Source organism: Cherax quadricarinatus, chromosome 1 (genome assembly GCF_038502225.1).
Source record: "Cherax quadricarinatus isolate ZL_2023a chromosome 1, ASM3850222v1, whole genome shotgun sequence".
Taxonomy (NCBI): domain Eukaryota; kingdom Metazoa; phylum Arthropoda; class Malacostraca; order Decapoda; family Parastacidae; genus Cherax; species Cherax quadricarinatus.
This window is the reverse complement of record NC_091292.1, coordinates 97,736,847-97,749,183: the sequence shown is the minus strand read 5'-3', so window position 1 is coordinate 97,749,183 and position 12,337 is coordinate 97,736,847. Positions and strand designations below refer to the sequence as shown.

The 12,337-nt window shown below is 43.9% G+C and overlaps 1 protein-coding gene across 1 annotated transcript; it reads right to left on the bottom strand.

Moving 5' to 3' along the window:
* Positions 1–2,987: 2,987 nt before the first annotated feature.
* On the bottom strand, positions 2,988–5,036 carry LOC128685878 (uncharacterized). Its single transcript, XM_053772561.1, has 4 exons — positions 4,818–5,036; positions 4,336–4,511; positions 3,337–3,441; positions 2,988–3,144 (listed from the first exon to the last, which is right to left on the bottom strand). Exons 1-4 carry the CDS (start codon positions 5,034–5,036, stop codon positions 2,988–2,990), a joined length of 657 nt encoding a protein of 218 aa, XP_053628536.1.
* Between the last annotated feature and the right edge of the window lie 7,301 nt (positions 5,037–12,337).

Genomic DNA, 12,337 nt, shown 5'->3' with positions numbered 1-12,337 from the left:
ATTCCCACCAAGGCAGGGTGGCCCGAAAAAGAAAAACTTTCACCATCATTCACTCCATCACTGTCTTGCCAGAAGGGTGCTTTACACTACAGTTTTTAAACTGCAACATTAACACCCCTCCTTCAGAGTGCAGGCACTGTACTTCCCATCTCCAGGACTCAAGTCCGGCCTGCCGGTTTCCCTGAATCCCTTCATAAATGTTACTTTGCTCACACTCCAACAGCACGTCAAGTATTAAAAACCATTTGTCTCCATTCACTCCTATCAAACACGCTCACGCATGCCTGCTGGAAGTCCAAGCCCCTCGCACACAAAACCTCCTTTACCCCCTCCCTCCAACCCTTCCTAGGCCGACCCCTACCCCGCCTTCCTTCCACTACAGACTGATACACTCTTGAAGTCATTCTGTTTCGCTCCATTCTCTCTACATGTCCGAACCACCTCAACAACCCTTCCTCAGCCCTCTGGACAACAGTTTTGGTAATCCCGCACCTCCTCCTAACTTCCAAACTACGAATTCTCTGCATTATATTCACACCACACATTGCCCTCAGACATGACATCTCCACTGCCTCCAGCCTTCTCCTCGCTGCAACATTCATCACCCACGCTTCACACCCATATAAGAGCGTTGGTAAAACTATACTCTCATACATTCCCCTCTTTGCCTCCAAGGACAAAGTTCTTTGTCTCCACAGACTCCTAAGTGCACCACTCACTCTTTTTCCCTCATCAATTCTATGATTCACCTCATCTTTCATAGACCCATCCGCTGACACGTCCACTCCCAAATATCTGAATACGTTCACCTCCTCCATACTCTCTCCCTCCAATCTGATATTCAATCTTTCATCACCTAATCTTTTTGTTATCCTCATAACCTTACTCTTTCCTGTATTCACCTTTAATTTTCTTCTTTTGCACACCCTACCAAATTCATCCACCAATCTCTGCAACTTCTCTTCAGAATCTCCCAAGAGCACAGTGTCATCGGCAAAGAGCAGCTGTGACAACTCCCACTTTGTGTGTGATTCTTTATCTTTTAACTCCACGCCTCTTGCCAAGACCCTCGCATTTACTTCTCTTACAACCCCATCTATAAATATATTAAACAACCACGGTGACATCACACATCCTTGTCTAAGGCCTACTTTTACTGGGAAAAAATTTCCCTCTTTCCTACATACTCTAACTTGAGCCTCACTATCCTCGTAAAAACTCTTCACTGCTTTCAGTAACCTACCTCCTACACCATACACTTGCAACATCTGCCACATTGCCCCCCTATCCACCCTGTCATACGCCTTTTCCAAATCCATAAATGCCACAAAGACCTCTTTAGCCTTATCTAAATACTGTTCACTTATATGTTTCACTGTAAACACCTGGTCCACACACCCCCTACCTTTCCTAAAGCCTCCTTGTTCATCTGCTATCCTATTCTCCGTCTTACTCTTAATTCTTTCAATTATAACTCTACCATACACTTTACCAGGTACACTCAACAGACTTATCCCCCTATAATTTTTGCACTCTCTTTTATCCCCTTTGCCTTTATACAAAGGAACTATGCATGCTCTCTGCCAATCCCTAGGTACCTTACCCTCTTCCATACATTTATTAAATAATTGCACCAACCACTCCAAAACTATATCCCCACCTGCTTTTAACATTTTTATCTTTATCCCATCAATCCCGGCTGCCTTACCCCCTTTCATTTTACCTATATTATATATATATATTATATATATATATATATATATATATTATATATATATATTATATATATATATATATTATATATATATATATATATTATATATATATATTATATATATATATATATGCAAGGAATTCGCGAGAGCATGCGAAATATACACAAACACTGATCTCTGGCTGAGTTCCACTGGCTGATGTTACCCGTCATATATAATCTACAAATTGGAAATAAAAATTAGACGACATTTCGGTCCATCCTGAAGCGTTGTGATGGTCCAAGACGGACCGAAACGTTGGCTAATTTCCGTTGCTAACTTGTGGGTTATATTGGATTTGTCCCCTCCGCGGTGTTGTTATATTATTATAATGGTCGTTATGGTCGTTATTTTATGCCTTTCAATATTGTTAAGATTTTTTTTACAATACTGTACAAGATTCACTTCACACTGACGACCTTCAGATTACACTGACGACCTTCAGGTTACACTGACGACCTTCAGGTTACACTGACGACTTTCAGGTTACACTGGCGACCTTCAGGTTACACTGACGACCTTCAGGTTACACTGGCGACCTTCAGGTTACACTGACGACCTTCAGGTTACACTGACGACCTTCAGGTTACACTGACGACCTTCAGGTTGCACTGACGACCTTCGGGTTACACTGACGACCTTCAGGTTACACTGACGGCCTTCAGGTTACACTGGCGACCTTCAGGTTACACTGACGACCTTCAGGTTACACTGACGACTGACGACCTTCAGGTTACACTGACAACCTTCGGGTTACACTGACGACCTTCCCACAAATTCACTGTGGTCTCACACACGTTTTTTTTTTTTTTTGACTCGCTATGGTATGAGGTGGAGCACACACTTAATCTTTCCCTACAGACAAGAATTCAACACTTGTTGCAAATGCTCAGCAATCTGCAAACGCAGAAAAGATAACTATATTGTCCGCCGAAGTTCACTACATTACTAACGGCGTTCTGCAGTTCGTAATTAATTTATAATGCATTTTTTTCGCCGGTAAAGCGGCTAGTTTACTGTACACCCCATATCCATCCTGTGAACGCTAGCGCGAGAGCTAACCTGACTCTGGAACGACATGAGCAGTAGATTATATTTGTCGTCCAGAATCCCTGGAACAGCATCAACCAGCAGGCAGCCCCACACCTCCGCCCTCACTGGAACACCATCAGCAGCAATGGCTGGGCAGGCATCATGAGGCCTACAACAGCAGCAGGGAGAGTTGGCGTGTCTCTAGTAGATCGGGATAATGCTGGTAAAGATGTCGGTGAAGGACACGGGACACTGCGGGTAGATGGCGTGGCAGGAGCCGTGTACACGCCCGTAGTATTCGGCGGTGGTGTACTCGTTATCCACGCTGTTCCCCACATCGCTGAACGATGATGTCACCCTGGGAAACGAAGCATCTCTAGATAGATAGGAAAGTTGTAATCTCGACTCTAAAAAAGAAAATGCAACGTGATGGGCAGGCATAGTAAACAAAACCAGTTTAAACAAATGTATAACACTATTTGCTACACCTTAAAAAGGTGACTTAAGAATCACACCCCAAACAACCAACATTAATACAATTATTACTCACGACAACATTAAGTTTACCACCTCCCCGAAGAGACCTTGTTGAAAGGGCGTCTCGGCGACCTCACATATGGTTCTCAATGCACAGGCGTGACCGTCAAACCCCAGGCTGCCGAGGTCAGAAAAAAGGTCATGACGAGGGAGGCTCACAATTATGGCTGCCAACTGGCTGCAATACTCTTCGTATTGTGTTTGTACTAAACAGTGTTTATACAACTGGTTAGCAATTCTGGAATTTGCATGAGCTTGCAAGGGAGTACACGAAATGGAAAGCTGGAAGAACCACGAAAATGGGGATGGAAACAGTGAAAGAAGCAGAAACAATAACAAAGAAAATGTGAAAGGAAAAAAAATTAACAGTTTTAATTAAGCATCTTGTACCGTTAGCAAAAGCAAGTTGCAATCCACAAACAAAAAGATATATACATGAATAAAAAAACTCTCACGCAGGAACGTACCCACACACGCAGGAACGTACCCACACACGCAGGAACGTACTCACGTACACGAAGAAACACATATAAACATATACACGCAAGAACGGAAGCACACACCGACACACACATAACAAAAATTTACAATAACGTGAATGGAACAACACACAAATAACCCGCACATAAGGGAATGAAATCTGAAACGACGTTTCGGTCCGACTTGGACTAATTAACGAGTGACTAGTAATGGTCCAGATCGGACCGAAACGTCGTCAGACGTTTCTTTCTATGTGAGCGTTATTTGTTCATAAACGCACACAGTAACACATAGTAACACACAGTAACACAGTGACACACAGTAACACATAGTAACACATAGTAACACACAGTAACACAGTGACACAGTAACACATAGTAACACAGTAACACATAGTGACACACAGTAACACATAGTAACACAGAAACGCACGCACACAGACGCGATGCAACGCAACACAGGAACACAGGTACACACACACGCACACAGACGCGCTGCAAAGCAACACAGGAACACAGGTACACACACGCACCTGTCAAGAAACTGTTCAGCTTGGTGGTAGAAATCGAGGCGCTGCTCCATCGCTTCCATGGAACGTCCGAAGTTAATCCTGGTGTCGTTGGGCAAGTAGAAGAAACTAGTACTGGCGATTGCCAGACCATTAGAGATGCCGAAACCAGCCACAGCGATTCGTATGGTGGTCCTGATCTGTCGATTTGATTAAGGAATTGCTCTTTAAGTCTGTTTAGCGCTTCCTTTTGATTATAATAATAATAATCTTTAAGTCTACTAGGCAGTTCTGTGTGTGTAAATTAAGGACGCAGAAACTGAACCATTTTTTTCATTGCGAAGTGAAGGTTGAGAAGTATAAGCTGAATGTGTCATATCTCTGGTAAAAATAAATGTGTAATACACTCTTGTAAATGAACAAATAGATAGGCAGACAGACAAATGGATAGATAGAACACTTAAAAAAAAATTAAGTAACTGTTGCAAGTTAAGGCTTCGACTTACAAAGAATGAGGATCCAGTTGGGAAGGAGAAGAAGCGTCTCTTGCGGTACTTGGCCACCTTGCTCTCCTCGGGGATTTTCTGCAGCCACTCTGGTGTGTCCAGCACGTCACCCTCGTGTTGCACTGTCACGCTCTTCCTCAAGGACGAGCTCGGGACAGAGGCCGAGTCTAGTATCGTCACTTGGAGGCCGAAAACCAACACCACCAGCAGAGTGTACATAGTTCTGTCCATAATTTTTTTTTGGGGGGGGAGGGCTTTCAGGTCGTGTGTGGGGTTAATTGTTTTTGATTGCTATTTTGTGGTTATCTGTTTGTAGTTACGGGAGAAGAACAGTCCCCGCTGTGTCCCGTCTTCATCAATATTATTTTCTTGAATTTCGACATATTCCCCTGGATGCGGCCTAATGACTTTAATGTTAATATGATATATGTAATCTTGAGACTATATTCAGGTGCTGCATCACTTCATACTCAGCTACTATATAATGCGGATTTACCTTATGAAATTACTAATATCTCAAAGGTGATATTATTTACCTAATGAAGTCTGATGAAGATACAATGTGGCCCTATAATTTTTTCTTCTCTCTTCCGCTCACAGGATGATGTTGGATTATTTGTCAGGGAAAATCATACAATGAATCGTTTAGTTGTGCTGGCAGGGTCGAAGCAAGAAGCGACCGCTGGCATTGCGGTGCTATAACACGTGTCTACTGGCACGGACGAAGGTGTGGAGAACGAACAAGGGGTGCACAATAAACTAGCCGCTCAGGCGGCCTAACTTAAATTAACAGTAGACTACACACAGATTCAAATTTATCGGTGTGTGAACAAAAGCAACACGTGTGAGGAGGCTTGTCCATCCGTGGTTTCCTTGCTCGGGTGATCGAATCCAGGATCTGTGGGATGTGTGCTGGACGTTCTGCCAACTGAACTTTGTTATTTGTGATTGGACACGTTTCTAATCTATACAATGTTCTATTTGCGCAGCTGTCCGTAGCGGACAGAAGCCCACCAAAACGCGGGGGGACGAGAGCTAGACGATCAGAACTGGACGAGAGTTGGGTGGTCAGTGAAACAGGCCGCCGGCCTCTGCTCACTCTTATATTGTCCAGTCTACGCCACTTTTCACTTGTTACCTGGAAATTACTTAATGGCTCCGTCCAGCAATGGCTCGTCTGCACTTAGCGTCGCCGTCGCCGCTCGGAGAGATCTGGAACAGGGAGGAGACAGAGGCATCCTGGAAGACTCTCTCTCAGGGGAAACCCCAGTGGAAATAAGTCACTTTGTATTATATATATATATATATATATATATATATATATATATATATATATATATATATATATATATATATATATATATATATATATATATATGTATGTATGTATGTATGTATATAAAATTCTGAACTGTTGTCTAGCATGTTAAGTTCACGATGCGGCAGTAGGCTACTCAGCCTTTTGTTATATTATTATGGGTTGCATACATCTCATGAAAACGCGTGTCAAGGGTTTGGGTAGACTGAAAGTACCCTGGCTCTATTTAATAGTTTTTGATGCCAGTGATGGACGATTCCAGGCACCGTTCCTGGATCTGTTCGTTTCTTTAATAAGTTTCTGTATCTGTCTGCTTCTTTAGTAATAATAATAATAACAATAATAATATATTTATTTACTTTAAGTACATGTATAAGGTATACAGACCATAGCTGACATCACTGACATACTACTATATAGAAAGCCGCTTATTATGTAGAGCATTTCGGGCAAATTAAGTCAGTGTCCCAGGATGCGACCCACACAGGTCAACTAACACCCAGGCACCCATTTTATTGATGGGTGACCATAGACAACAGGTGTAAAGAAACACGCCCAATGTTTCTACCCTGGCTGGGAATCGAACCCTGATACCTCCCCGTGTGCATGTATGTCTTCTTGACTGTACACTAGTTTTTAGAATATTTTGAACGAGATAACGTTAGTCGATAAGTGAATGCTATTGCTGTAGCCAGTGAGGCTATTAATGACTGCCAGTCTTGTATTATACATATATCCATTTTTTTTACCCGACTAATCCCCCCCCCTCTCTCCTCACATAACGACGTTTGACCAAAAATGCTGATCTTCAAAAAAATTTTTTTTTCTTAGTTTCATTCCTCTCTCTGGCCGTCCCGTAGCTCGATTGGTAGCGGACGCAGCTCACACACTGAGGTCCGTGGTTCGATCCCCAGTACGGGTGGAAACATTGGGACGTATTTCCTTAAAATATGCTGTCCATGTTCACCCAGTTGCAAAATAGGTACCTGGGTGTTAGTTGACTGGTGTGGGTCGCATCCTGGGACCAAATTGACCTAATATGCACGAAATGTTCAGCATAACAACGGGCTTTTTATATAATAGTATGTCATTGATGTCAGCTTTGGTATGTATACCTTCTACATGTACTTGTAGAAATAAAGATTATTATTATTATTATTATTATTATTATTATTATTATTATTATTATTATTATTATTATTATTATTATTATTATTATTATTATAAGCTTCCAGATTCATGAGCAAACTTTAACGTGGTTGTCTACGTGCCTAATTTATTTATTTAGCAACAGGTACACGTAAATACAATTACACATAAAAACATGAGAAAGAAGGAACACTGCAACAGGCCTACTGACCCATGAGAGGCAGGTCCATGTCACTCCCCGGCTTAGACCAATGACCCACCTAGTCAGGTCACTTCCACTTAAGGAAAGAGCACGGCATAAGACCTGGTAGCACAAGCTAGTCAGGTCCAAATCACACCCACCCACACCCACTCATGTGTTCATCCAACCTATTTTTAAAACTACACAACATCTTAGGGTCTATGACGGTACTCGGGAGTCTGTTCCACTTATCCACAACTCTATTACCAAACCAGTGCTTTCCTATATCCTTCCTGAATCTGATTTTTTTCCAATTTAAAGCCATTGCTGCGAGTCCTGTCTATGTTAGATATTTTTAGCACGCTATTTACATCCCCTTTATTTATTCCTGTTCTCCATTTATACACCTCAATCATATCCCCCCTAATTCTACGCCTTTCTAGAGAGTGCAGGTTCAGGGTCCTCAGTCTATCCTCATAGGGAAGATTTCTGATACATGGGATCAACTTTGTCATCCTCCTTTGTACGTTTGCCTTAAGCTGTACTGATAACTTAGTCACACAGAACACTCTTTCACAAATTATTTACGTTGATGTTCTGTTCACCAGTCTACTGGTGCAGCTGGTAGTGTTGCTGTTGTCATACAGAGTGATGGCTCTCATAAAGAAATTGGAGCACCCATCAATAACTGGGCCTCTACCCTTCAGACAGAACTGTTTGCCATACTCCTTGCACTCAAATGTGTCCATGTATCTAAGGTTGACAATTTAATTGTAACTGATTCTCTGTCATCCATAAATGCTCTCAACTCATTAAGTATAAATTGTGACATGCTTGTGTCAGAAGCCAGACACAGGTATGGTAAGATTGTGGACAGTGGAGTCAGAGTGCACATGCCGTGGATTCCATCTCACATTGGTCTTCAGATGCATGATAGAACTGATAAATTGGCTAAGCTGTATGCTTTCAAAGAGGGAGTAGATTACAATCTTGGGTTGTCAGTTAGCAGTTTGAGAACAATAATACGAAAAGAACTTCAATTGAACTTTATTGACTTAAGGCTTAGGGAGATTGACACAAGTCAGTCCATCTATCATCATTCCATCATGCAGGAGGAGCCACATGTCTATGGTGCATCCAACAAGATAAGCAGACTCTTGGATGTCACTACTGCCCGGCTCCGGCTGGGTTACAAGTATCTTTGGCAGGTTAAATCACCACCACCAGATTATTATTATTATTATTATTATTATTATTATTATTATTATTATTATTATTATTATTAAAGATTCGCCGGTATTCTCCCGGCCCGGGCCTTTTCCAAGTGGTGGCCCGGCCTTGGCTCCCTCTTTAGGGAGTGTCTGAGACCTAAGTCTCCCATGGGAGGAGACACAAGTACCTCCTCATCTTTGGGACCAACTGTCCCCAGGCCTAGCCACAAGCTAGGCCTCTCTGGTCTGCCATCCCCGCCCCAAGGGGGCTAATGGGAATGACAGTCTTATGAGCTAAAGGCTCGGGCTCAGGCACCTACCCTACCCTAGAAGGGTTAGGCATGGTGTCGATCCCACCACCACCAGATGTAGACCAAACGAAATGTAAACTTTGCCAGATGGACTATTGTCACACCCTGCGTCATTATGTACTGGAGTGCGATAAAATTAATGAATTTAGAGACAATTCACTCAGAAATGTTCAAGAAATGGCAAAGTATTTTATCCACAGTGGAATTTTACAGACCATTCTGGAGAAATACCCTGACTTTGCTAGCTGTAAATAAAGCATTACCACGTGTGTGTGTGTGTGTGTGTGTACTCACCTAATTGTGGTTGCAGGGGTCGAGACTCAGCTCCTGGCCCCGCCTCTTCACTGATCGCTACTGGATCCTCTCTCTCTCTGCTTCCTGAGCTTTGTCATACCTCTTCTTAAAACTATGTATGGTTCCTGCCTCCACTACTTCACTTGCTAGGCTATTCCACTTGCTGACAACTTTATGACTGAAGAAATACTTCCTAACGTCCCTGTGACTCGTCTGAGTCTTCAGCTTCCAGTTGTGACCCCTTGTCCCTGTGTCCCCTCTCTGGAACATCCTATCTCTGTCCACCTTGTCTATTCCCGCAGTATCTTGTATGTCGTTATCATGTCTCCCCTGACCCTTCTGTCCTCCAGTGTCGTCAGTCCGATTTCCCTTAACCTTTCCTCGTACGACATTCCCTTGAGCTCTGGGACTAGCCTTGTTGCAAACCTTTGTACTTTCTCTAACTTCTTGACGTGCTTGACCAGGTGTGGGTTCCAGACTGGTGCTGCATACTCCAGTATGGGCCTAACATACACAGTGTACAGTGTCTTGAACGATTCCTTATTAAGGTATCGGAACGCTATTCTCAGGTTTGCCAGGCGCCCGTATGCTGCAGCGGTTATTTGGTTGATGTGTGCCTCCGGTGATGTGCTCGGTGTTATGGTCACCCCAAGGTCTTTCTCCCTGAGTGAGGTCTGTAGTCTTTGTGCACCTAGCCTATACTCTGTCTGCGGTCTTCTTTGCCCCTCCCCAATCTTCATGACTTTGCATTTGGCTGGATTGAATTCGAGAAGCCAGTTACTGGACCACATGTCCAGCCTCTCCAGGTCTCTTTGCAGTCCTGCCTCATCCTCGTCCGATTTAATTCTTCTCATCAACTTCACGTCATCTGCGAACAGGGACACTTCAGAGTCTATTCCTTCCATCATGTCGTTCACATATATCAAAAATAGCACTGGTCCTAGAACTGACCCCTGTGGGACCCCGCTCGTAACAGGCGCCCACTGTGATACCTCTTCACGTACCATGACTCGTTGCTGCCTCCCTGTCAGGTATTCCCTTATCCATTGCAGTGCCCTTCCTTTTACGTGTGCCTGATCCTCCAGCTTCTGCACTAATCTCTTGTGGGGAACTGTGTCAAAGGCCTTCCTGCAGTCTAGGAAAACGCAATCTACCCAACCCTCTCTCTCGTGTCTTACTTCTGTTACCTTGTCATAAAACTCCAGGAGGTTTGTGATACAAGATTTGCCTTCCATGAACCCATGCTGGTTTTCATTTATAATCTTGTTCCTTTCCAGGTGTTCGACCACTCTCCTCCTGATAATCTTCTCCATGACTTTGCACACAATACATGTCAGAGACACAGGTCTGTAGTTTAGTGCCTCGTTTCTGTTTCCTTTCTTAAATATGGGGACTACATTAGCTGTCTTCCATTTCTCAAGTAGTTGCCCAGTTTCAAGGGATGTGTTGAAGATTGTGGTTAGAGGCACACACAGCATCTCTGCTCCTTCTCTAAGGACCCATGGGGAGATGTTGTCCGGTCCCATCGCCTTTGAGGTGTCAAGGTCACTTAAGAGCTTCTTCACCTCCTCCTCAGTTGTTCGTATGTCATCCAACACTTGTTGGTATATTCCCTCTTGATGTTCCCTTCTGTGCTGTCTTCCCACAGCCCTTCCTGTCTCTACTGTAAAAACTTCCTTAAATCTCCTGTTCAGCTCCTCACATACCTCCTGATCATTTCTTGTGAGTTCTCCACCTTCTGTCCTTAATCTGATCACCTGGTCTTTGACTGTTGTCTTCCTCCTGATGTGGCTATACAACAGTTTCGGGTCAGTCTTGATTCTCGATGCTATGTCATTTTCATACTGTCGCTGGGCCTCCCTCCTTACCTGTGCGTACTCATTCCTGGCTCTGCGACTGATCTCCCTATTTTCGTGTGTTCTCTGCCTTCTGTACTTTTTCCATTCTCTATTGCACTTTGTTTTTGCCTCCTTACACCGTCGGGTAAACCAGGGGCTTGTTCTGGTCTTCCCGTTGTTACTGTTGCCCTTGGGAATGAACCTTTCCACTGCCTCCTTGCATTTTGTTGCTACATATTCCATCATTTCATTTACTTGCTTTCCTGCCAGTTCTCTGTCCCACTGGACCTCCCGCAGGAAGTTCTTCAACCCTATGTAGTCCCCTCTTTTGTAGTCAGGCTTTTCCCATTCTACTCCTGTTATTCTCTCCACTTGCAGCTCTACTATGTATTCAAAGCACAGAACCACGTGGTCGCTAGCTCCTAGGGGACTCTCATACTTGTTGTCCTCAATGTCTGAGCTGCCCAGGGTGAACACAAGGTCCAATCTTGCTGGTTCATCCTCCCCTCTCACTCTGGTAGTGTCCTTAACATGTTGGTGCATGAGGTTTTCCAGCACCACGTCCAACATCCTGGCTCTCCATGTTTCGGGACCCCCATGTGGCTCCAGGTTTTCCCAGTCAATCTCCCTGTGGTTGAAATCCCCCATAACCAGCAACTTTGCTCTGCTGGAGTGAGCTCTTCTTGCCACCTCAGCAAGTGTGTCCACCATTGCTCTGTTGCTCTCTTCATATTCCTCTCTTGGCCTCCTGCAGTTCTGTGGTGGATTATACATCACTGCAATGACCACTTTGTGTTCCCCAGACTGAAATGTACCTGCTATGTAGTCTCTTTCTCCCGTCTCATCTATTCCTTCCATTTTCTCGAATTTCCATCTGTTTTTTACGAGCAGAGCAACCCCACCTCCCCCCCTGCCCCTTCTATCTTTCCTCATGATCTGGTATCCTGGTGGGAAGATTGCATCTGTTATTGTGTGTGTGTGTATATGTGTGTGTGTGTGTGTGTGTGTGTGTGTGTGTGTGTGTGTGTGTGTGTGTGTGTGTGTGTACTCACCTAATTGTGGTTGCAGGGGTCGAGACTCAACTCCTGGCCCCGCCTCTTCACTGATTGCTACTAGGTCCTCTCTCTCTCTCTCTCTGCTTCCTGAGCTTTATCATACCCCTTCTTAAAACTATGTATGGTTCCTGCCTCCACTACTTCACTTGCTAGGCTATTCCAC